This window comes from Macaca thibetana, chromosome 6, assembly GCF_024542745.1.
Source record: "Macaca thibetana thibetana isolate TM-01 chromosome 6, ASM2454274v1, whole genome shotgun sequence".
Lineage (NCBI taxonomy): Eukaryota > Metazoa > Chordata > Mammalia > Primates > Cercopithecidae > Macaca > Macaca thibetana.
This window is the reverse complement of record NC_065583.1, coordinates 79,334,476-79,362,406: the sequence shown is the minus strand read 5'-3', so window position 1 is coordinate 79,362,406 and position 27,931 is coordinate 79,334,476. Positions and strand designations below refer to the sequence as shown.

The 27,931-nt window shown below is 37.0% G+C and overlaps 1 protein-coding gene across 1 annotated transcript in view; it reads right to left on the bottom strand.

The window, feature by feature from the left end:
* Window positions 1-7,668: 7,668 nt before the first annotated feature.
* The window catches only part of SLCO4C1 (solute carrier organic anion transporter family member 4C1), a 68,556-nt gene continuing 48,293 nt past the window's right edge, over window positions 7,669-27,931 (bottom strand). Inside the window, exons 10-13 of the mRNA XM_050793124.1 lie at window positions 27,073-27,263; window positions 14,327-14,391; window positions 12,851-12,988; window positions 7,669-10,651 (exon numbers count right to left, since the gene is read on the bottom strand). Coding sequence (XP_050649081.1) covers window positions 10,491-10,651; window positions 12,851-12,988; window positions 14,327-14,391; window positions 27,073-27,263 — 555 coding nt within the window. The 3' untranslated portion in view covers window positions 7,669-10,490. The remainder of the gene's footprint in view (window positions 10,652-12,850; window positions 12,989-14,326; window positions 14,392-27,072; window positions 27,264-27,931) is intronic.

Sequence of the window (27,931 nt, the reverse complement as noted above, 5' to 3'; positions counted from 1 at the left end):
GCATTGGGGGCCCTAGGCTTAAAACAGTAACCCATTTCCAAGTTCCTTTACACCTCAACATATTGAGGTTCATACTCCATTCTGGTTGGACTGCAATTCAACAAGCATCCAACTACAAATATTTTATCAGTCTCCTCTCTTACACCTTCATCACTAGGACTTTCTCATTCAACTTGGTGGAACCGATCAACAGCTGTTTGTTTTTTAAATAGCTTAGTTTTTTAAAATCATTGTTTCCAATATTATGTTCTAAAATTTTCAAATCAGTGTTATTAGGGAAAAAATACATATCACAAAATGCACCATTTTTAAGTACACAGTTCAATGATTTAAAAAAAGACACTAACATTGCCATCACTGCTGTGCCCTTCTCCAATCAAGCGTTAGCCATATCGCCAGAGAGCTCTAGTTTTTTTGTTTGTTTGTTTGTTTGTTTTTTTAAAACATAGTTTTTGGAAAGCAACATCTGTCTGCTTACATGTGCTCATTACTGCTGGATTACCAGTATCTCCAACCTTTTTGACAAACAGAATCTATTCCATCTCTTCATGTGCTTATTTGCCATGTGTGTCTCTTCTTTGGATAAATGTCTATTCAGATGCTTTGCCCGTGTATTCATTGGCCCATTTATCTTTTTATTGTTGAGTTGTAACAGTTCTTTATATATTCTGGATGCAAATGAGTCCCTTATCAGATACATTATTTGAAAATATTTTCTGCTATTTTTGGGTTACCTTTTTATTTTTTATGATATTTTTTACAGTATAAAGTGTTTAATGTTAAGTCAAATGTTTCCATTTTTAATTTTGTCACTGTGCTTTTGGTGTCATATCTAAGAAACCATTGTCTAACCCAAGATCACCAAGATTTACCTTTTTTTTCCTTCTAAATAGTTTAAAAGAAATATTTACAAACTTTAGCTCTTACATTTAAACTTATGTTCTATTTTGAATTTAGTTTCATATGGATGTGAGGTAGGGGTCTAACTGCATTTTTGCATATGGATAAATTATCATTTAAATCAGTTAAGATAAATATGAGAAAATATATATATAATCTTTCATATTCACCCATGGACTTACCTTTTCTAGTGCTTTTTGTTAATGTGAATTAGTTACAATCTAGCGTCATTTCTTTTTAGCCTTTTCAGCACGTCATTCTATTTCTTTCAGAACTTACTTGAGTGTTTCTTGTAAGGCAGGTTTGATAGGAGGAAATTCTTTCATTCTTAGTTTATCTAGGAATGTCATTTCACCCTCACTTTTGAAGCATATAGTTGCTAAATATATATTTTATAATGATTTTTTTTCTTTCAATACTTTGATTCTGTCATTTCCCCCTACCTTCTAGCCTTGATTATTTTTGGAGAGAAGTCAGCCATTAGTTGCATTGTTTTCCTCCTGTGCATGTTGACTGGGTTTCCATTTGCTGTTTTCAAAATGTTCTCTTTCAATAATTTGAATAAGATGTTTGTAGCTATGAATCTCTCTGTGTTCACCCTACATTGGACTTTGATGATCTTCTTGGCTATGTAATTTAAAATTTTCAGCAAATTGGGAAGCTTTTAGCCATTACTTCTTAAAATATTTTCTGTAGCTTTATTTCCCTCTATGATTCCTATTACCTTGTATATTGGTATGTGTGATGGTTTCCCATAGTTGCTGAGGCTCTTATTTTTACTTATTTGTCTTATTTTCTAGTCCTCAGATAGAATAATTGGGAGATCATCAAGCTTGCTGATTATTTCATCTGACATTTCTAATCTGATGTTGTTTCCCCAGTGAATTTCTCATTCATTACAGTTATTATACTTTTCAATTCCAAAATTCCCTTTTCTTTTCTAAAATTATTCCTTATTAATATTCTCTTTGAGGTATTTTTATCATAATTTCATATAACTCTTTAAACATGGTTTCTTCAGTTATTTGGGCATTTTGTAATAATTGTATTAAAGTCTTGGCATGCTAAGGCTAATATCTGCTCCCTTTCAAGACAGGTTTCATTATTTTCCCTGAGTACAAATTATTTTCAGTATTTCTGCACATACACTGTAAAAACCTGAATGATGGAATGAGAGGTTCATCAAATCCTCTCCTAAAATGCAGCAATACAACAATACTATACAAAATTGTCAAAAACTACCACTTAAGGTTCTGGAAATCAAGCACAGGCATATGACAGACTGGAAAATATTTACTCACCAAAAAAACCTGCTAAATCTTGTATAAGAAAAGCGGACCATGCATGGTGGCTCATGTCTGTAATCCCACCAGCTTGGGTGACCGAGACGGGTAGTGTGATGAGTATGGGTGATGATCTTCTGCTTTCGATGTTTCACAATTTTTTCTTTGAATCCAGACACTGAAGAAAATATACTGTAGCAAACTTTGAATTTGTTTTCCCCTCTGGGTGAGTCCAGAGATCCCTGTTAAATTTCTTGATACTCTGATAGCACTGCATGTTTTAACCAGCATCTCAACCTCAGACTAGCTGCAACACTGGCCACTGAGATTGTCAGTGACTGAGAAAATGCCCATGGACCTTGAATTTCACTGTATTCCACTCCAAGCCAAGACAGGCTCCTCTACCTGCAAAACTGCTGGTTTTCACAGTCTGGCACCCTTATAGTACCACCACGATGATGAAGCTGGTGAAGGAACAAGAGCATCCCCAGGCTAAAATACATCAGAAACTCCTATCTTTTATTTCCCCCTCAAGACAGGGTCTCACTCTGTCATCCAGTCTAGAGTGCCGTAACCACAGCTCTCTGCAGCCTGGACTACCTAGACTCAAGTGATCCTTCTACCTCAGCCTCCCAAGTAGCTGGGACCACAGACATGGGCAATATCCTCGACTAATTTTTCATAGTATTTGTAGAGACAAGGTCTCCCTATGTTGCCCAGGCTGGTCTCAGACTCTTGGGCTCAAGTGATCTTCCCGTCTCGGCCACCCAGGCTGGTGGGATTACAGACACGAGCCACCATGCATGGTCCGCTTTTCTTATACAAGATTTAGTAGGTTTTTTTGGTAAATAAATATTTCCCAGTCTGTCATATGCCTGTGCTTGATTTCCAGGACCTTAAGTGGTTGTTTTTGACAATTTTGTACAGTTTTGTTGTATTGCTGCATTTTAGGAGAGGATTTGATGAACCTCTCATTCCATCATTCCAGTAGATCATGTTTTTACAATGTATGTGCAGAAATACTGAAACTAATTTATACACTTATAAGGTGTATTAGACAGAATTCTAAAGCTGCTTCTTCCCCAACATTCTATACCTTGGGCTATTCAAAGAAGCTCTTAACTGGATACTGTGGTCAAGAGACTTTGTAAATGTAATTAAGATGGTGAATCTTAAAGCAGAGAGTTTATCACGAGTTGTCCAGGTTGGCCCAATCTAATTACTTGAGCTCTTAAAAGCAGATCATTTTATCCAGCTAGAGTCATAAAAGCAGCAGCAAAAGAGAGCAGAAAAGATGAGACACAGGGGAAGTCAGAGAGATTCAAATCTTGAGAAGGAGTCCACATGTCATTGCTGGTTTTGAAAATGGAGGAAGTCGGGGGAGGTGCATAAACCAGGAAATGTGGATGTTCTCTAGGGCCCAAGAACAATCTCCAAACACTATTGCAAAAACAAAAAAAAAAAAAAAAAAAAAAAAACAAAAAAAACACACAAAAAACAGGGACCTAAGTCCTACATTGCTATGTGTATTAGTCTGTTTTCACACTGCTATAAAGCACTACCTGAGACTGAGTAATTTATGAAGAAAAGAGCTTTAATTGACACACAGTTTGACAGGCTTCACAGAAACCAAGACTGGGAGGTCTCAGAATACTTACAATCATGGCAGAAGGTGAAGAGCAAGCAAGCATGTTTTACCGTGGTGGAACAGAAGGGTGGAAGTAAGTGCTAAATACTTTTAAACTACCAGATCTCGTGAGAACTCACTTATAAGACAGCACTAGGGGGATGATGGTAAGCAATTAGAAACTGCCTCCATGAGCCAATCACCTGCCACCAAACCCCTCCTTCAACATGTGGGGATTACAATTTGACATGAGATTTCAGTGGGGACACAGCCAAACCATATCATCATGCAAATCAATTTGCCCAACAACCTGAATGAGCTTGGGATTTAATTCATCCCCAGAGCCTCCAGAAATGAATACAGCCTTGGACAACAACTTGATTTCAACTTGTGAATCCTGGAACAGAGAACTACCTGAACCACACTATTCATGGGCTTCTCACCTACAAAACTGTGAGATGTAAATGGGTATTATTTTATGACATAAAATTTGTAGTAATCTGTCATGTCAGCAATAGAAACTAATACTCCATCTAGTGTTGGACAAATGATGTGTTGTGAATAACAAAAGTCAGTTTTCTCACTCTTTAAGAAAGTATTTACAAATGAGGAAAAGGAAGATTAACATGAACTCTATGGTGTTGGATTGCAATTGGAGGTATCCATATTCACACACACATAAATTAATATAGAAATAGATGTTATGCATGCACATTTTGGTTTTCAATTATTTGATCCTTAAATAATGGAAAGTATAAGAGGAGCCTGGAGTATCTTGTGGTGCTAAACAGTAAGGATGTCCTCAAATAATGATGTAAATATGTCCAAAAGACACAGGAGCCAACATAATGGGGCTCCAATGTCTACATATAAAACAAATTGACAAAAAAAAAAAAAAAAAAAAAAAAAAAAAAAAAACTAGTGGATAATAACCTAGTCAATTAATTTATATTTATTCAAATAATGAAGTAACTTTAAATAAACAAAAAGGGACGGTTCTTTCTTAGATTACAATACCAATTAATACATGTTAAAGAAGTGATGAATACAGAAAATCACTATTAGCAAAAACCACATTAAGCATGCAAGAATAAAAAATGGATGCTAAAATTAGTGGAAAGTTTGCTGAGAAACAGGATATTTGCATGCTCTCAAAGTATCCCTTCAAGAGCTAGTTATTAATAACGCAGGAGAAAATAAAATTAGAGTGGTTATTGCTGGCAGATACATACCTTAACCAAGTGATCAAAGTTCTATCATATTTAGACAACATGTACTCTCTAATATGTGCTCTGAGAAGAATATATCATTTTTGAAAAAAATATATATAATGTTAATATAATCATGAGAAAACATCAGACTAATCCAAACTGATACTCTACAAAATAATTGGCCAATCCTTTTCAAAATTGTCAAAGTAATATATGGTAGCCAGCCCCCAATATCATCCCAATGATAATCACAATATTCATGCCTCTTGGTACTCACCTTTTGTCTTTTCTTCCCACACTATACCAGGCATGGTAGGCAGAATTGTAAAGACATCTTCTCCTCCCTGGAGTATTCAACCAAGTATATGAATCAAGGCGTTGTAGTTTACTGCAAAGTTCTTTTAAATCCTTTTAAGGACTTTGCAGCTGGAATTAAGATTACTAAGGTCACCTGTATGACCAGTAGACTGTGGTAGAAAAGATATGTCACTTCTAAAATTAAATCATATAAGACACTGTGATTTCAGTTTTGGTTGCTCTCACTCACCCTGGGGGCAGTCAGCTGCCATGTCACCAGACCTGTGAAGAGGCTCACATGTTGAGGAATGAAGTTCTTTTTCAAACAAACATGTGAGCACACTTTCTTACAAGCAGATTATTCAATCCCAGAGAACCCTTCAGATGATTACGGCCCCAGCCAATATCTTTATTGAGACCTCTTGAGAAACTTCAAACCAGAGCCACTCAGCACAGCTGTTCCTGAAATCCTGACACACAGAAATGGTAGGATAAGAAATGTTTCCTGTTTTAAGCCACTGAAGTTTAGAGTTATTGGACACATAGAAATAGAGAGGAAATATATCATGAAGAAAAAAGACTGGGGAACCATTCCAGATTGGAAGAGATTAAGAAGCAGTAATAAATAAATTTAACGTGGGATCCTTGACTGGGTTCAGATCAGATAAAGACCACTGAAGCAGGAAATTTCCCTGATCCCTTTGCAGGCAGGAACTGGAGTGTGGGCACTGGAGCTAGCTGGTTGCTTTGGTGCCAGCAGGTGTAAACTCCACTCAGTAGAACCTGTTGTGCTCAACCCCTTGTGGAAGAGAGCACATAAGTGAGTGGATGCAGGAGCTAGGGTGAGTGCTTCTGGGCACCAAAGGGAAACTCCATGCAGGCCCCATGGAAGCATCTAATGGGGAGTACCTGCGACCCCCGAAGCCCCAGTTGCATGCTTTACAGTGTTCTTTTAGCTTTGCTATCTGCTGACGGCTTAAGTGTGAAACAGCTCAGTAGGCCCTCTGTCTTTTGGCGTGAGGCAGTTGCTCTCCACCAGTGAGGGCAGAGGGTGAGAGTGATAGCCTTTAGCGTTCACACCTGTGGCACCTGAGCTGTTGTTCAACATCCAGGAAAAATCAGGTTGCATGAAAAAATTGAAGGGTGGTGAATGTGAAGGACTTCATTGCCTATGAAAGTGGCTCTCAGCCGGAAGGGGAGCTAGAAAACGGATGGAGCAGGAAGGTGATCTTTTCCCGAAGTCCAGCGGCCTGGACTTCTTCTCTCCAACCCCAAACCATAGTTTCCAATGTCCAGCTGCTTTTCATCTTCTCCTGTCCTACTCTACTGGCAGAGCCTGGGATGGCACAGGATGCGGGGTGGAGTGGGCCATGGGTAGTTTTGGAAAAGGTAACATTTGAGTAGGAAAACAGGAATGCATGTTCTCACTTTGGGCTGTGGTTCCAGACTTGAGGGTGGGGCCTTTACCAGGACCCTCTCTCTTCTGCCTAGAATTTCTCAGCCTCCTGTCCTTGTCACCACTAGTGTTATGATTGGCAAAATTATAATAAAATCTGTAGATTAGTTAATAGCATCATGTCAATGCTAGTTTATTTGTAATTGTTTCTAGTTTTAGGTAATTGTTCTATGGATTTTTAAAATGTTAACACTAGGGAAAGCTTATAGAGGAATTTTATGTGTACTATTTTACAAAGTCACAAAATAAATTTTTAAATGGAAAGTCAGACACACTAAATTTGAAAAGAAAAAAATGATAAATTCTTGGTAATTTTTAAAAGCTAAATTAATTTTAGCTGAAGCACTAAAATGTTATAGTACAATTTACCTACTGAGTTTTTCAAAGTGGATTGTCTTTCACCTATTTTTGATTACTCATATGTGCTGTAAAAGTTAGTGTTTATTGGACTTTACTGAAAAAAAAGCTGAAGGAGCCTAGGGAGAAAAGAACATTATATTTCAAATTAATATCTAATAGTATTTCCTTAAAATATTTTACTATTATAATAAATTGAGATAAATACATCCCACACTTTTTTATCAGATATTTTAAAAATAAACCATCTGTAAAATGTATCCTACTCATATAAATCATATATATTAATCTGTCATATATAGAAACTTGTGTAAGAGAATTTTCCTAATATATATTTCATAATAAATGTGGTTTGTATTGAATTAAAAACATCTGTTGAGATACAAGAAATCTCTGGATCAAATTATTAATACATTCACCAAGTTCAAAAGTAATACTAATTTCCCTTTCCCATCCATAAAATATGCTTATATTCACAGAGATAAGCCAATTTTCAAACCTGTGTCATTTAATAAGCTCAAACATGACAATTTTGTAATAAACACTCTGATTTAATAAATGGTATGAATATATATTTTGCATACTTTACAATAAAGACAATTTTGAAAGAAAATGGATCTAAAACTTTGTTTCCCTCCAATTTACATAGTAAAGTCAAATGCATACAGTTCTTTCCACATATATTTTCTACAATTAAATAAATCTAAATGTTAAATTTTAACACATATATCCAATTATGTACAAAATTACAATGTCAATTTATAAGTCAATCTTACTTAAAAATCATAAATTACAAAAAACACATTTTGAATAATTTTGTTCTAGAAGTATCATAACAACTCATATGATCTAGGTGAACCCCAAAGTAAAAAACAATGATCATAAATTATGGTAGTGTCTATAAAACCCTGTTGTAAAGGAGGTATTCTTTTAAAATATGTGCATTATATATAAAAGCTCTGGACTCCTTTTAAGAACCAAAATTATGTTCAGTTTAACCATTTTCATAAAAAGCTTATTTAAAAAGTATCACCTTATAAAACTGAATATATAAAATACGATGCAGCCCTTGATAACTAAGAATCTTTATAAATGCCAATTATTTAGTCACCTGTTTATCAAACTATTTCTATGGATGAGGTGATTTTTTTTCTTCCTCTAAATTAAGTGGCCCTAGACTAACATATTTGTATAGTTATTCTGTTTTCTTCCTTACTGTCATTTCACATCTCTATCAGTGAGTTCCTCAGGATTTGCCTTTATTTCACAACTATGAAAGTCTTCAATCCAATTTCCTGCTTCCACACATGGGACACAGAAAGCCTAAACTTTCCTTTTTTCTGGGCTCCAACAGGAAGCAGCATTTACACTGTGTCTAGCTTGGTGGGCGGGAGATTGTCAACTGAGGTATCACGTGTGTTCACCTGCCCATCTTGCCCTGTTTCTTTGGCTGCTATAAATTTCCTGCTTCTCAAATATCTGGATTTTTGGCTACCTACTTGGCTTCCGTCTTTGGTGTTTGTATCTGTCTGGTTTTAGCAGGTCTCTCTGATTCCTGACCCACAGCTCCTCTCCTTCTCTAATATTCAAGTGTGCTTACTTGACTAACTTTTCATTCCTTCTCCTTGAATTTCACTTTACAATTGCACTACATTCTATCATCCTTGGCCACGGATTACCACAAAACATAATTTCTTAAATTCTGCAAATTTCTTAAATTCTGCAAATTTCTAATGTTTCTAATATTGGTTTCCTACAAGATCTAACACTAGGCTTGTGTTATCCTTATTACAGTGTATATAAAACAATGCTTGTGGAAAACTAACCTAGGAGAAAGCTTATAGGGGAAACCTGATAATGAATTTTATTAAATTAATAACCCTTATAAAAATTTCAAATGTAATAATATCTGGATTTAAACTTCAATACTTTTCTTAATTAAAATTCTTAACCATGGTAGAAGTTATGTTTGTTGATGTTCACTCATCTATACCCTCCATATTCTCAGCAAAGTTGGCATAAATAGCACCTGTATAAATAGGGTTATAATATTATCAGGCTTGTAAAATACTTTATTAAATCAATGCATCAGTTAAAGCAGGGGTCCCCAACTCTGAGCTGTGTGTGGCCTGTTAGGAATCAGGCCACACAGTAGGTGAGCTGAGAGGCAGGTGAGTGAGCATTACTGCCTGAGCTCCGCCTCCTGTCAGATCAGTAGTAGCATTAGATTCTCATAGGAGTGCAAACCCCACTGGGAACTGCACATGCAAGGGATCTAGGTTGCACTCTCCTTACGAGAATCTAACTAATGCCTGATGGTCTGAGGTGGAGCACTTTCATCTCAAAACCATACCCTCTTCCCCCATGGGAAAATTGTCTTCCACAAAATTGGTCCCTGATGCAAAAAAGGTTGGGGACTGCTGAGTTAAAGGGTAGGGTTAATGTTTTAATTAAACAACAATAATAGATGACTACACTATGCAAGGCACTGTTTTAGGCGCTATGAGTAATGTGTTAAGTGATTGGCTTTTCAAGTAAGAAAAATTATAAGTATTGATCAATAGTTTCATGTTTATTTGGCATTTTTCTTTACTGACTGGTACTTTCCTCTGAAATATATGTAATTGAATAATACTATCACAGAATCATAGATGTGTTAAACATTGTAATATCAACAAATTACCTCTTGGAATTCTTGAGTTAAAGTGAAACTATGTGTATACAATGCTGATGTTTCTGTATTCACTATATACCAAGACACAAGGATGATAACTAACATATTCTAATAGTTCAATAATTTGAGAAAGGCCAGACTAGTATACATAAATTTAAAAACAAATTATGTGACAAACCTGGTTTTAAGTTCATAGGCTTTCAATAATAATTCCTGGAAATCATCACACAACTTTGATTAGTTTAAATTTTTATACCATAAATGTTCTAAGCTCAAAATATTGGCAATGAAACTTAAAATTAAACAAGTTGTAATGGGGATAGAAACATCATTGTTTTTTAAATGTAAACTTTTCTAATTGTGGGCCTTTTTTCTTGTTATTGCTTGAGGATTTCATATCTAGACAATGGGAATGGGAAATAAGTGTGTGTGTGTGTGTTCGTGTGTGTGTGTGTGTGTGTGTGTGTGTGCTGTGTTTTGAGGCTTTTGGAGGGCTTTGAAGGCACAGGTCTGTTTCTTGCATAAAACAAAAACTACATATGTAAAAAAATACATTTGATTATGAAAACATCAATTTTGTAAATATGATTGTCCATATTGGATAGATAATGTTGTCACGGCAACGTCTGTTCTTAAAAATCGAGGTAAATTTTCCAGGTGTAAAACAGTCTTCTCTTTTCTCATTTCACCCTTCTTTTACTACTTTGTTGAGATCCTGTTCTGCTAAAACATTAGTCACAACTGAATTCTCATTATGAAATGACACATCTGTGGCTGGTGGAGGTGGTCTATACAAAAGGATTGCAAATCCATTGAAGAACATGGTGATAACTTTACAAGTAACACCTAAGTAAAAAAAAAATTAGTCATGGTTTTTGTTTTTAATTATGATAAAAATTATCACTGAGAAAAATCTTCATGAATAGAACATTTTCAAAGAGAATAATTACATAACCATTAGAGTTCTATGTTTAAAATTTTTGAAACTTTAAGGGGAAAGAAAAAATATTTGTATACAATTCAAGGCAGTAGTATTTATTTTCTTTCTAAGCAGTAATAGAGTACAAAAATTAACTTATTCTTGGTTATGCTTGTGCATTCTGGTAAAATAAGTATTGTATAGAACTAAATAGGAATTGGGCCACAATCTAGATTTGTTAACACAAGCCCATAATCCCAGTACTTTGGGAAGCTGAGAGAGGTGGATGTCTTGAGTCCAAGAATTTGAGAACAGGCTGGGCACCATAGGAAACCCTGTCTCTACCAAAAGAAGTACAAAATATATCCAGGTATGATGGTATGAGCCTGTAGTCCCAGCTACTTGGGAGGCTGATGTGAGAGGATAACTTGACCCCTAGAGGTGGAGGTTGCAGTGAGCTGAGATCACACCACTGCACTCCAGCCTGGGTGACAGACAGAAACCTTGTCTCAAAAATAAATAAATAAATTTGTTAACACAATATCATATCTATAAAAAATTGCAAGCAACCAAAAGTCAATAATGAGGGAAAGTAGTTTGTAACATTCTTGAACCTGAATAAATTACAGAACATTCTGGTCCAGGATAGAAAATAATTCTAAAAATTAAAAAGGTTTTGGAGTTCTTAAGAGAAAGCCTCTGTGGGAGAATATCACACTCAATACTTAACCAATCTACTCTTCTTATCAGCTAAAAATATGAAACATTAAGATTCACTTCACAAACTTTGATTTATTTTCAAGTAAATCTGATTTTAATATGAAGTTATATGAACTTAAACTAGTTCCAACCACAGTATAAGCATTTAATAATTGCCAGCCTGATAAATTCAATGTGGTCTCACAGCATAGTTCTTGCAGTAGCTGGTTTCTTTGTGTTGATTATTAATATTTTGTTTAAAAACAGGAATGCTCATTCATCTAGACATTACTAGATTTATAGAATGATTAGTTACATAGGTACAACTTACAATATTTTTTTATTTGTTTCATTCTGAAAATTTTAAGATTTTTATGTATTTTGTGGGGGAATTCCCACATTCATCACTGAGTAGGAAAATGAACAATTTGTTATCTATCTATATCTTTGACCAAAAAGTATAAACAAAATGAATTAAATAAATTTTAAACATAAAAACATCGTATGTAGTCATGATTGTGGTAAAAATATATAGTTTAAAAAATTGAATAAAAAATGGTTTTTAAAAACAAGTAAAGTAATGGGATGATTCATTTTGCTTATACTTGTCAATACTTACTCCCCAAGTGCTATATGAATTTATACATATTTCTTCAGGAAATATTCTATTACTCTATCAACTCAGAAAGTATACTCTGGATTTACATGCATGTAAAGAGTAATCATAAGCCTATCTTGATACTTGTGTCAAAATAATCACAATGAAAATCACACATTATATTAGATACATATGTATACATACGTTCAGGATTTCTCTAAGATATTTTAGTTTCTTAGGTTATTTTTCAAATTTTAAATTTCAACTTTTATTTTACTAGTATAAACTAGATACATTGTTCTACTTCCTTAATCTTGCCTTAAATTTCATTCATTGTTTAACCAAGACATTACAAACTGCAAAAGGCAAAAAAGAATTAAACATCACAGCTAACCTTCTAAGCTATAAAAACCTTCCTCACAATGTGCCTTAGAGACAAAAGGTACTTCCCTGCCTGAGCTGTCCGTGTTTGCAGCACCTAGATACCTAGATGACAATCATTCCAGGGAGTTTCTCAGAATTCTCTTTTACCTTTCAAGTATACTTTTCAAAAATGTTTGAGATAAGTTATTAAAAGTATATACTGTATGATATAATGACAGCAAGAATTTTATTTTCTTGTATTTAATACTGAGCGTTGCAGACTCCATCCATTCAAAGCCTCTCATAACATGCTGTGATAAGAGTTCTCTGCTTCAGGAAGACTACTGGATGGTTCAACAATGTGGATGGAACAATTGAAAATAACTGTGACCTAAGTAACCAACAATGAGATTTTTTTTTTTAAGTTCTTAGTTTACTCTAAAATTATCAAGAAGTCACCACTTACTTATGGCTACTAGCATATGGGCCATCTTGATGTTATCGTAAATCCAGCAAGCTCCTTTAATTCCACAATCATTTATATCCCAAAGAATACATGTGCTGTCTATTGTGAAACCAAATATAATTGGTCCAGGTATTGTTCCTAAAAGAATTATGGGTGAAATACACAAGGGTAAAGATTACAGTTTAGAATTACAGATCTTTTTATACATGATCATACATATATTTTATAGAAATAAAAATAGATATTCATCTGTCCACATGCAAATTAATTCATGTATGAGTCAAAGGAATATAAAGCACAGATATAATATTCTAAAATAATTATATGTAATTACTATGTATTTCTAATCAATTCAAAAAAGTATTTATTTTAATAGAAATATCCAATCTATATTGGGCTAACAGTTAATATTTCATTTCACCACTTTTCTAATATAATGAATAAATGTGCCTTTGAAATTAGCTATTATACTTTTTAAAAATCAAAATAAATTATTCATGATGCACAAATAAATCTGTTGAACTACAGTATATGTTATATCTATGTGAGTGTGCATGTGTACATAAATTAACATGGACCTCTTATGTATTAGTGTATGTATATACAGATATATAGTCTTATAATACCATATCTAGGAATATCACTATCTTATATACCCGCCACCATCTCCAGGAAGCCATGAGGTACTCAACTTCCATATAGCTAAGGAATTTCCAATTATTTGAGGTAGTAATTTTTAGGCAAAGATTTCAGTTACATCCAGTCAGTTATTTCATGACCTATAGCATGATACAGTCAGAATACTAGACTCACAGTTAGGAATCGTTTTCCTAGTTTCATTTATATTACTAGTTGTGTAACTATGGGCAAAACCCTGCACTTTTCAGGACCTTAATTTACTCATCTGAAAAAATCGGCAAGTTGCACTAGGTGATCTCTAACGCGCTCACTTTTTGTTTTTGTTTTAATAAATAATCTTAATATTATGTTTACTATGTCTGCCTTTCTTGTAATTTGTCCTGTATCTGGAACTTTATAAAATTCTCTGGTATAAATTCTTTCTTCCAATAATTCTTAACTAGTCACAATATCCATACCACAGTTGCTATTGAAACATTTTAACATTATTTCTAATTGCTAATGTAACACAATAGTGTCACAAATAGAGACAAAAGCAGAGAGAAAACGAATTACATGTTGATGATCATATTTTATATTTGAAACAGACATGATACACATTTTAAGGTTTTATTTGCAATAGAGTTAGAACAGGTAACCAGGCAGGTAGGTTAAAAGTATGCAATATGTAAATAATCCTATATCTGAAACATTGGAAAATGGCTTCCTTCAACAAGTATGATGTAGCCTAGTCTTCCACTATAATTTTTTTTGTCACAGGCCATAAATTAAAAAATCAATAACACTATTGAACCACAATAGCCGACACTTAGCAATGAATAAAGAGAAATGGCATACCTAATAATCGAAGGAACATAAATTGTATTCCCAAGGCTAGGGACCGTTGTCTGTGATTAACACACCTGGAAATATTAAATACATATGAGACCGAAAAACGTGGAATAGTATATTCTCTCTTTGAGCAAGTTCACATTTATAAGAGGTTAGCATTCCTATATTAAAAGTAAATGTTGTAAACACAATATAAACAATGTATTTGTAAGAGCTTATAAATGGTTTAATCTTCCCAGAATTATAAAAGAAGAAAAATGTTATCTGACCTAAAATATTGCAAATAACACCAAAGAGTCACTAGTCTTTATTAATTTTAATAAATGTAAAGGAGAAAGGGTATTCATTCACAAGACATATTTTCCATGAAAGTCATCAATACATTATGTATAGGAGTGTGCCTCAATATAACAGAGCCCAGATATAACAAATCCACAGCTAACATCATACTCAATGGTGAATACCTGAAAGCTTTTCCTCTAAGATGAACAGGACAAGGATGCCCACTCTCACGAATTCTATTCAGCATTGTACTACAAGTCCTATCCAGAGCAAGTAGGCAAGAAAAATAAAAGGTATCCAAATTGGAAAGTAAAAGTAATATTATCTCTGTGAAGATGACATGGTCATGTATGTAGAAAACACTAAAGATCCTGCCAAAAAAGCACTACAACTAGCAGATGTATTTAGTAAAGTTTCAGTATACAAAATCATAATACAAAAATCAGTTGCACTTCTATACACCAACAATGAACAAAAGAAATCAAGTAAACAACAAAATTTACAATAGCATTGAAAAATAAAATACTTAGGAATAAAGTTAACCAAAGAGGTAAAATACTTGTACACTGAAAGCTATAAAACAATGATGAAAGAAATTGAAGAAGCCACAAATAAATGGAAAGATATCCCTTGTTTATGAATTGGAGGAATAAATATTTTAAAATATTTATCCTGCATCAAGTGGTCTACAGAATGCAGTGTAATTTCCAATAAATTCCAATAGCATCTTTCACAGAAATTGAAAAAGCAATGCTAAAATTCATATGCAACAACAAAAAAAATTCAGAATAGCTAAAACAGCCAGAGGGTAGCACAAGATGAGGGACTGAAAAGCTCCAAGTTAATAATTATCTACATAGAAAGAAAAAAGAAAAACACTTTAACAAGAATCAAAAGTCAGGTGAGCACTTATAAAACGTGGTTTGACCTTTATATTTCTGAAAGAGGCACTGAAGAGATTGAACAAAACAGTCCTGAATCTCAGACACCACCCCTCCCCAACTCAGGCAGTGGCAGTTTAGTAGAGAGAGACTCTCAGGGGTGGGGAGGGAGAATATAGCAACTGTGAGGCAATAAAATCAGCGCTGTCCTGTTAGAGCAGAAAGGAAAGGACCAACTCATCTGACACCTGCCCACAGAGGGAGCATTTAAACCAGCCCTAGCCAGGGGGTAATCTCCTAGGCAGCAGTCCAAACTTGAGTGCTTACAAAACAACTCACCAACAAGAGCTACAGCACTGTGTCTCCAAGTTAACTTGAAAGGCAGTCTAGACCATAGGGACTGCAACTCTTGGGCAAGTCTTAGTGCTGAATTAGGCTCATAGACAGTGGACTGGAGGCACACGTGACACACCGAGACGCCAGCTGGGACAGACAATGGAGTCCTGGTGTTAATCCTCCACTAATCCCAGGCTGCAAAGCTGCAGGTTCCAAAAGAAACCCTTTCCTGCCACTTTGAGGAGAAGAGAGGGAAGAGTGGGGAGGATTTTTGTCTTGCATCTAGGATGCCAACTCAGCCACAGGAAGACAGAGCACCAGTCAGAGTCGTGAGTCCCTCCCATTTGAGGCCTTAGGTCCCAGACAACATTTCTAGACACACTTTGGGCCAGAATGGAGCTCACTGCCTTGAAGGAAAGACACCAGTTCTGACCACATTCATCTCCTTTTAAGTGAAGAGCCCTTGGGCCTGAACAGCCAGCACCAGTACCCAGGTACTACATTGAGGGCCTTGGGCGAGAACTCTTGAGACTTGCTGGCTTCCGATAAGACTCAGCACATTACCAGCTTGGTGGCTATGGTGAAAAACTCGTTCTGCTTCAGAAAAGCAGAGGGAAAAGTAAAGGGGACTTTGTCTTACACTTTAGGTACCATCACTGCCACAGGCGGGTAGAGCACCAAACAGGTTATTGGAGTTCCCAATTCCAGAACTTGACTCTTTGACTCCAGAACTTGACTTCTGGACCTGTCCTGGGCCAGTGGGGAGCCCTCTGCCCTGAAGGGTGAGTCCCAGGCCAGGCAGCATTCACAACAAGCTGACTTAAAGAGGCAGTGGGCCATAAGGGAACACTGGTGGTAGTCTGGCAGTGCTCCTCGTGGCCTGGGTTGGAGGTGCCTATAGGGTGATGCTTGTCTGCCTTTGCAAAGGGGAAAGAAGAGTGGAAAGGACTACATTGTGTGGTTTTCATGCTAGCTTAGCCGTAATACAATAGACCAGGTACACTTCTAAGGTTTTTGACTCTAGTCCCTGACTTCTGGGTGGCACTTCTAGACCCACCAGTGCCTGTAGGACCTCCCCACCCTGAAGGGAAGGACACAGGCGTGGCTGGCTCTCCCACTTGCTGATTGTAGAGCCCCAGGCCCTTAAGCAAGCAGAGCCAGTAACCAGGGAGTGGTTACAGAAGGTCTTGGGAAAGAGCCAACACTGTGCTGGTTTCAGGTTTGACCCAGTGCAATCATAGTGGTGGTGGCCACAGAGGTGTTTGCATCACTCCACTTTCAGCTTTAGGTGGCTCAGAACACAGAGAGAGAGACTCTGCAAAAACCACAGCATTACTGACCTTAGGGTGCCCCTTAAAGCAGATCCAAGTAAAATCACAACACCCAAGTCCTTTCAAATATATGGAAAGCCATCCCAAGAAGGACGGCTACAAATAAACCCAGACAATGAAGACTACAGTAAATACTTAACTCTTAAATACCCAGATGCTGAAGAACATGTACTAGAATCAACACCATCTAGGAAAACATGAACTCACCAAATGAGCTCATGCCATCAGAGACCAATCTGAAAAACAGAAATATATGACCTTTCACACAGAGAATTTAAAATAGCTGTGCTGAGGAAACTCAAATAAATTCAAAAAACACAGAGGAGGAATTCAGAATTCTGTCAGATATATTTTACAAAAAGACGAAATGATATTGGCCAGGCATGGTGGTTCACACCTGCAATCCCAGCACTTTGAGAGGCTGAGGCAGATGTATCACTTGAGGTCAGGAGTTTGAGACCCAGCCTGGCCAACACGGTGAAACCCTGTCTCTACTAAAAATACAAAAATTAGTTGGGCATGGTGGTGCACGCCTGTCATCCCAGCTACTCGGGAGACTGAGGAAGGAGAATCACTTGAATTTGGGAAGCAGAGGTTGCAGTGAACCAAGATCATGGCCACTGCTCTCCAGCCTGGGCAACAGAGCAAGACTCCATCTCAAAAAAAAAAAAAAGAATCAAGTGGAAATTCTGGAGCTGAAAAATGCAATTGGCATATTGAATAATGCATCAGAGTCCTTTAGTAGCAGAACCGATAAAACAGAATAAAGAATTAGTGAGACTGAAAACAAGCTTTTTGAAAATATATAGTCATAGAAGATAAAAGAAAAAAGAATAAAAAACAATGAAGCATGCCTACAGCATCTAGAAAATAGCCTCGAAAGGGAAAATCTAAGAGTTATTGGTCATAAAGAAGAGGTAGAGAAAAAGATGGGTAAGAAAGTCTATTCGAAAGGATAATAACAGATTCTTGAGGGAGGGGCGGAGCAAGATGGCCGAATAGGAGCAGCTCCAGTCTCCAACTCCCAGCACGAGCGACACAGAAGACTGGTGATTTCTGCATTTTCAACTGAGGTACTGGGTTCATCTCACTGGGGAGTGCCGGACGATCGGTGCTGGTCAGCTGCTGCAGCCCGACCAGCGAGAGCTGAAGCAGGGCGAGGCATTGCCTCACCTGGGAAGCGCAAGGGGGAAGGGAGTCCCTTTTCCTAGCCAGGGGAACTGAGACACACAACACCTGGAAAATCGGGTAACTCCCACCCCAATACTGTGCTTTAAGCAAACAGGCACACCAGGAGATCATATCCCACACCTGGCCAGGAGGGTCCCACACCCACGGAGCCTCCCTCATTGCTAGCACAGCAGTCTGTGATCTACCAGCAAGGCAGCAGCGAGGCTGGGGGAGGGGCGCCCGCCATTGCTGAGGCTTAAGTAGGTAAACAAAGCTGCTGGGAAGCTCGAACTGGGTGGAGCTCACAGCAGCTCAAGGAAACCTGCCTGTCTCTGTAGACTCCACCTCTGGGGACAGGGCACAGTAAACTAAACAAACGCAGCAGACACCTCTGCAGACGCAAACGACTCTGTCTGACAGCTTTGAAGAGAGCAGTGGATCTCCCAACACGGAGGTTGAGATCTGAGAAGGGACAGACTCCCTGCTCAAGTGGGTCCCTGACCCCTGAGTAGCCTAACTGGGAGACATCCCCCACTAGGGGCAGTCTGACACCCCACACCTCACAGGGAGGAGTACACCCCTGAGAGGAAGCTTCCAAAGCAAGAATCAGACAGGTACACTCGCTGTTCAGAAATATTCTATCTTCTGCAGCCTCTGCTGCTGATACCCAGGCAAACAGGGTCTGGAGTGGACCTCAAGCAATCTCCAACAGACCTACAGCTGAGGGTCCTGACTGTTAGAAGGAAAACTATCAAACAGGAAGGACACCTACACCAAAACCCCATCAGTACATCACCATCATCAAAGACCAGAGGCAGATAAAACCACAAAGATGGGGAAAAAGCAGGGCAGAAAAGCTGGAAATTCAAAAAATAAGAGCGCATCTCCCCCGGCAAAGGAGCGCAGCTCATCGCCAGCAACGGATCAAAGCTGGACGGAGAATGACTTTGACGAGATGAGAGAAGAAGGCTTCAGTCCATCAAATTTCTCAGAGCTAAAGGAGGAATTACGTACCCAGCGCAAAGAAACTAAAAATCTTGAAAAAAAAGTGGAAGAATTGATGGCTAGAGTAATTAATGCAGAGAAGGTCCTAAACGAAATGAAAGAGATGAAAACCATGACACGAGAAATACGTGACAAATGCACAACCTTCAGTAACCGACTCGATCAACTGGAAGAAAGAGTATCAGCGATTGAGGATCAAATGAATGAAATGAAGCGAGAAGAGAAACCAAAAGAAAAAAGAAGAAAAAGAAATGAACAAAGCCTGCAAGAAGTATGGGATTATGTAAAAAGACCAAATCTACGTCTGATTGGGGTGCCTGAAAGTGAGGGGGAAAATGGAACCAAGTTGGAAAACACTCTTCAGGATATCATCCAGGAGAACTTCCCCAACCTAGTAGGGCAGGCCAACATTCAAATCCAGGAAATACAGAGAACGCCACAAAGATACTCCTCGAGAAGAGCAACTCCAAGACACATAATTGCCAGATTCACCAAAGTTGAAATGAAGGAAAAAATCTTAAGGGCAGCCAGAGAGAAAGGTCGGGTTACCCACAAAGGGAAGCCCATCAGACTAACAGCAGATCTCTCAGCAGAAACTCTCCAAGCCAGAAGAGAGTGGGGGCCAATATTCAACGTTCTTAAAGAAAAGAATTTTAAACCCAGAATTTCATATCCAGACAAACTAAGTTTCATAAGTGAAGGAGAAATAAAATCCTTTACAGATAAGCAAATGCTTAGAGATTTTGTCACCACTAGGCCTGCCTTACAAGAGACCCTGAAGGAAGCACTAAACATGGAAAGGAACAACCGGTACCAGCCATTGCAAAAACATGCCAAAATGTAAAGACCATTGAGGCTAGGAAGAAACTGCATCAACTAACGAGCAAAATAACCAGTAAATATCATAATGGCAGGATCAAGTTCACACATAACAATATTAACCTTAAATGTAAATGGACTAAATGCTCCAATTAAAAGACACAGACTGGCAAACTGGATAAAGAGTCAAGACCCATCAGTCTGCTGTATTCAGGAGACCCATCTCACACGCAGAGACATACATAGGCTCAAAATAAAGGGATGGAGGAAGATTTACCAAGCAAATGGAGAACAAAAAAAAGCAGGGGTTGCAATACTAGTCTCTGATAAAACAGACTTTAAACCATCAAAGATCAAAAGAGACAAAGAAGGCCATTACATAATGGTAAAGGGATCAATTCAACAGGAAGAGCTAACTATCCTAAATATATATGCACCCAATACAGGAGCACCCAGATTCATAAAGCAAGTCCTTAGAGACTTACAAAGAGACTTAGACTCCCATACAATAATAATGGGAGACTTCAACACTCCACTGTCAACATTAGACAGATCAACGAGACAGAAAGTTAACAAGGATATCCAGGAATTGAACTCATCTCTGCAGCAAGCAGACCTAATAGACATCTATGGAACTCTCCACCCCAAATCAACAGAATATACATTCTTCTCAGCACCACATCGTACTTACTCCAAAATTGACCACGTAATTGGAAGTAAAGCACTCCTCAGCAAATGTACAAGAACAGAAATTATAACAAACTGTCTCTCAGACCACAGTGCAATCAAACTAGAACTCAGGACTAAGAAACTCAATCAAAACCGCTCAACTACATGGAAACTGAACAACCTGCTCCTGAATGACTACTGGGTACATAATGAAATGAAGGCAGAAATAAAGATGTTCTTTGAAACCAATGAGAACAAAGATACAACATACCAGAATCTCTGGGACACATTTAAAGCAGTGTGTAGAGGGAAATTTATAGCACTAAATGCCCACAAGAGAAAGCAGGAAAGATCTAAAATTGACACTCTAACAACGCAATTAAAAGAACTAGAGAAGCAAGAGCAAACACATTCGAAAGCTAGCAGAAGGCAAGAAATAACCAAGATCAGAGCAGAACTGAAGGAGATAGAGACACAAAAAACCCTCCAAAAAATCAATGAATCCAGGAGTTGGTTTTTTGAAAAGATCAACAAAATTGACAGACCACTAGCAAGACTAATAAAGAAGAAAAGAGAGAAGAATCAAATCGACGCAATTAAAAATGATAAAGGGGATATCACCACCGACCCCACAGAAATACAAACTACCATCAGAGAATACTATAAACACCTCTATGCAAATAAACTGGAAAATCTAGAAGAACTGGACAATTTCCTGGACACTTACACTCTTCCAAGACTAAACCAGGAAGAAGTTGAATCCCTGAATAGGCCAATAGCAGGCTCTGAAATTGAGGCAACAATTAATAGCCTACCAACCAAAAAAAGTCCAGGACCAGATGGATTCACAGCTGAAATCTACCAGAGGTACAAGGAGGAGTTGGTACCATTCCTTCTGAAACTATTCCAATCAATAGAAAAAGAGGGAATCCTCCCTAACTCATTTTATGAGGCCAACATCATCCTGATACCAAAGCCTGGCAGAGACACAACAAAAAAAGAGAATTTTAGACCAATATCCCTGATGAACATCGATGCAAAAATCCTCAATAAAATACTGGCAAACCGGATTCAGCAACACATCAAAAAGCTTATCCACCATGATCAAGTGGGCTTCATCCCTGGGATGCAAGGCTGGTTCAACATTCGCAAATCAATAAACATAATCCAGCATATCAACAGAACCAAAGACAAGAACCACATGATTATCTCAATAGATGCAGAAAAGGCTTTTGACAAAATTCAACAGCCCTTCATGCTAAAAACGCTCAATAAATTCGGTATTGATGGAACGTACCTCAAAATAATAAGAGCTATTTATGACAAACCCACAGCCAATATCATACTGAATCGGCAAAAACTGGAAAAATTCCCTTTGAAAACTGGCATAAGACAGGGATGCCCTCTCTCACCACTCCTATTCAACATAGTGTTGGAAGGTCTGGCTAGGGCAATCAGGCAAGAGAAAGAAATCAAGGGTATTCAGTTAGGAAAAGAAGAAGTCAAATTGTCCCTGTTTGCAGATGACATGATTGTATATTTAGAAAACCCCATTGTCTCAGCCCAAAATCTCCTTAAGCTGATAAGCAACTTCAGCAAAGTCTCAGGATACAAAATTAATGTGCAAAAATCACAAGCATTCTTATACACCAGTAACAGACAAACAGAGAGCCAAATCAGGAATGAACTTCCATTCACAATTGCTTCAAAGAGAATCAAATACCTAGGAATCCAACTTACAAGGGATGTAAAGGACCTCTTCAAGGAGAACTACAAACCACTGCTCAGTGAAATAAAAGAGGACACAAACAAATGGAAGAAGATACCATGCTCATGGATAGGAAGAATCAATATCATGAAAATGGCCATACTGCCCAAGGTAATTTATAGATTCAATGCCATCCCCATCAAGCTACCAATGACTTTCTTCACAGAATTGGAAAAAACTACTTTAAAGTTCATATGGAACCAAAAAAGAGCCCGCATCTCCAAGACAATCCTAAGTCAAAAGAACAAAGCTGGAGGCATCACGCTACCTGACTTCAAACTATACTACAAAGCTACAATAACCAAAACAGCATGGTACTGGTACCAAAACAGAGATATAGACCAATGGAACAGAACAGAGTCCTCAGAAATAATACCACACATCTACAGCCATTTGATCTTTGACAAACCTGAGAGAAACAAGAAATGGGGAAAGGATTCCCTATTTAATAAATGGTGCTGGGAAAATTGGCTAGCCATAAGTAGAAAGCTGAAACTGGATCCTTTCCTTACTCCTTATACGAAAATTAATTCAAGATGGATTAGAGACTTAAATGTTAGACCTAATACCATAAAAATCCTAGAGGAAAACCTAGGTAGTACCATTCAGGACATAGGCATGGGCAAAGATTTCATGTCTAAAACACCAAAAGCAACGGCACCAAAAGCCAAAATTGACAAATGGGATCTCATTAAACTAAAGAGCTTCTGCACAGCAAAAGACACTACCATCAGAGTGAACAGGCAACCTACAGAATGGGAGAAAATTTTTGCAATCTACTCATCTGACAAAGGGCTAATATCCAGAACCTACAAAGAACTCAAACAAATTTACAAGAAAAAAACAAACAACCCCATCAAAAGGTGGGCAAAAGATATGAACAGACATTTCTCAAAAGAAGACATTCATACAGCCAACAGACACATGAAAAAATGCTCATCATCACTGGCCATCAGAGAAATGCAAATCAAAACCACAATGAGATACCATCTCACACCAGTTAGAATGGCAATCATTAAAAAGTCAGGAAACAACAGGTGCTGGAGAGGATGTGGAGAAATAGGAACACTTTTACACTGTTGGTGGGATTGTAAACTAGTTCAACCATTATGGAAAACAGTATGGCGATTCCTCAAGGATCTAGAACTAGATGTACCATATGACCCAGCCATCCCATTACTGGGTATATACCCAAAGGATTATAAATTATGCTGCTATAAAGACACATGCACACGTATGTTTATTGCAGCACTATTCACAATAGCAAAGACTTGGAATCAACCCAAATGTCCATCAGTGACAGATTGGATTAAGAAAATGTGGCACATATACACCATGGAATACTATGCAGCCATAAAAAAGGATGAGTTTGAGTCCTTTGTAGGGACTTGGATGCAGCTGGAATCCATCATTCTTAGCAAACTATCACAAGAACAGAAAACCAAACACCGCATGTTCTCACTCATAGGTGGGAACTGAACAATGAGATCACTCGGACTCAGGAAGGGGAACATCACACACCGGGGCCTATCATGGGGGGGGGGAGGGGGGAGGGATTGCATTGGGAGTTATACCTGATGTAAATGACGAGTTGATGGGTGCAGCACAGCAACATGGCACAAGTATACATATGTAACAAACCTGCACATTATGCACATGTACCCTACAACTTAAAGTATAATAATAATAAATAAATTAAAAAAAAAAAAAAAGAAAGGATAATAACAGAGAACTTTCCAAATCTAGAGAAAGATGTCAATATCCAAGTACGAGAAGGTTGTAGAACACTAAGCAGATTTAAACCAAAGAAGACTACCTCAAGGCACTTAATAATCAAACTCTCAAACATCAAGGATAAACAAAGGATCATAAAAGCAGCAAGAGAAAAGAAACCAATAACATACAGTGGAGCCTCGGTACATCTGGCAGCAGACTTTTCAGTGGAAACCTTACAGGCCAGAAGAGAGTGGCAAGACATATTTAAAGTGCTGAAGGAACCAAACTCTTACCTTAGAATAGTATATCTGGTTAAAATATCCTTCAAACATGAAGGAGAAGTAAAATCTTTCCCAGACAAAAGTCAAGGGATTTCATCAATGCCAGGCCTGTCCTATAAGCAATGCTAAAGGGTGTACTTCCATCAGAAAATGAACATTAATGAGCAGTAAGTAATCACCTGAAGGCACAAAACTCACTGGTAATGATAAGTACAAAGAAAAACACAGACTATTATAACACTGTAACTGTGGTGTGTAAACCACCTTTATCCTAAGTAGAAAGGCTAAATGATGAACCAATAAAAAATAATAATTCCAACAAATTTTTAAGACATAGTACAATAAGATATACATAGAAACAACAAAAGGATAAAAAGCCAGGGGACAAAGTTAAGGTGTAGAGTTTTTATTAGTTTTCTTTTTACTTGTTTGTTTTATCAATAACACTGAATCTAAAAGGACTAAACTCTCCAGTGAAAAAACACAGCCTGGCTGAATGGATGATAAAACAAGACCCATTGACCTGTTGCCGACAAGCAAGACACTTCACCTATAAAGACACACACAGACTGAAAATAAAGAAATGGAAAAACATATTCCATGCCAATGGAAATTGAAAGAGAATAGGAGTCACTATACCTAGAAAAAAATAGATTTCAAAACAAAAGCTATAAGAAGAGACAAAGAAGGTCACTATATAATGATAAAGGGGTGAATTCAGCAAGAGGATATAACAATTTTAAATATATATGTAGCCAACACTGGAGCACCCAGATATACAAAGCAAGTATTACTAGAGCTAAAGAGAGAGACAGACCCTGATACAATAATAGCTGGAGACTTCAACACCCCATGTTTTGCACTGGACGGATCTTCCAGATAGAATATCAAGAAAGAAACATCAGACTTAATCTGTACTATAGATGAAATGGATCTAATAGAGACTTATAAAACATTGCATCCAATGGCTGCAGAAAACATACTCTTTTTGTCAGCACATGGATCATTCCCAAAGATTGACCATATGTTAGGTTACAAAACAAGTCTTAAAACATTCAAACAAACCGAAATAATATCAGTCATCTTCCCTGACCACAATGGAATAAAACAAGAAATTAATAACAAGAGGAATTTTGGAAACTATGCAAACACATAGAAATTAAACAACATACTCCTGAATGACCAGTGGGTCAATAAAGAAATTAAGAAGAAAATAGAACAATTTATTGAAACAAATGATAATGAAAACAACATGCCAAAATCTATGGGATATAGCAAAAGAAGTACTAATAGGGAAGTTTATAGCTATACATCAAAAAAAGAGGAAAAATTTCAAACAAATAATCTAATGATACATCTTAAAGAATTAGAAAAACAAGAGGAAACCAAACCTAAAATTAGTAGAAGAAAGGAAATAATGATCTGAGGAGAAATAAATGAAATTGAAATGAAGAAAACAATACAAAAGATCAATGAAAAATTAAACAAAATTGACAAACCCTTAGCCTGACTAAGAATAAAAGGAGAAGATGCAAAGTAATAAAATCAGAAATAAAAAAGGACACATTACAAGTGATACTGTGGAAATTCAAAGGATCATGAGTGGCCACTATCAGCAACAACATGCCAATAACTGGAAAATCTAGAAGAAATGGACAAATTCCAAGATACATACAACCTATCAAGACAGAATCAAGAAAAATCCAAAGCCTGAACAGACCAATAACAAGCAGCAAGATTGAAGCTGTAATGAAATGTCTGCCAGTAAAGAAAAGCCCAGGACCCAATGGCTTCAGTGCAGAAAAGCCAAAGCTATCCTAAGCAAAGAGAACAAAATTGCACATGTGCCCATGAGCTTAAAATAAAAATCAAACAGTAAAAAAAAAGAAAGGTAATGAGTAAATATTGAGGAACAAAAAAAAAAAAAAGAGCTAGAATTCATTAGGAAAGATATACAAAGACTGATGACTCTATGGAAGGACAGGTATGAAATGTACAGGTATGAAATGTGTTTGTACAGTGGGATAGAAGGAAGAAGAGCAACTGGAAACATAAAACAGGTGAACAACACAGGTAACAGCCAGTTTCTTATTGATTAGCACTGCTTAAGGAAGATTTAATGACACAGTGCCTAATGCATAAGGTAGAATGCCTGCTATTCTGATTCTGGCATATTGGAATGCATTTTATTTCTGTGATACTCAAAATTGAACATTTCTCCAGCTCACAGCTGAAGTTTCATGAAAGAAGCAGAGAAAACACCAAGCACAAGCCAGGCAGGCAATGTGAAGACACTTTCACGTGCATATCACTTAAATCTTCTACATCTGGGGTTCTATGGAGGCGCTTATCCAATGCCACAGAACTAATGATCTTGTAAGGGCTGATTGGTATTGAATCAATGGTCAATATGAACCCCAAATGAACCCCAAGTCCATTTGCTTTCCATCAACATGTTGCCTTGGGAATGAAACTTTCTCAACATACTACATACCTTAGGATAGACACAGTTATAGGAGTACTGGCCATAAAGGTAAAAATAATTATAATAAAGAAAATGCAAAGGAATATGGGCAGGTTCGCACAATGAGTTTCACATTTTCCAGCTTTAGCTTCAAAACCCAAAGTTTCTGCAGTGGTTGTTATTTCTGTTTTCCTTTCAATACAAGAACAGTTGTAATATACCTAAAAATATTAGACACAAAAACAATGAAAGTGATTATTTAGAAAATAAATTATTGTAAATTAGGTATTCTCTAGACACGGCAAACACTCTCATACTGTCTTAATCCATATACAACAAATTATGCTGAGAGAATATTTAACCCTTAAGAAATTAAACAAGTGGAAACAAACCATATTTATGATGTGGAATTACTTGTATTTGACTTTTGTGGCCATTACTTCAGCTTCTACCCTGCTATAGTAATTACTGACTTACAGAACAATTTGATGGGAATATAAGTTATGTGATCTTGCACATTCTAGGCTTCTTACAACAGTAATTATTTCTTAAAGGCATTTTACATCTCAACTCCATCATTCCATATCCTTTATCCTTACTGTAAATCTTTTTTAGACATTAAGGCCTTAACGAAATCAGAGCACAGCCAGAGATATCAAAGAGAAGCAGTGCTTTCATTGTTCGAAAGGCCAGAAACTTTTTTTTTTTTTTTTTGGTGCTAAAGCCATTCTAAGACCTCTGGTACCAATTCAGGAAAACCAAATATGCAGATGACACCTCCAAAATTGACTATTACATATTCAGCAATCAGATATATCAAATAATGAGGTAATTCAGCCTTTAAAATTTTAAGGAGAGAAACTGAGAACAGTATTTTCTATCCTAATGA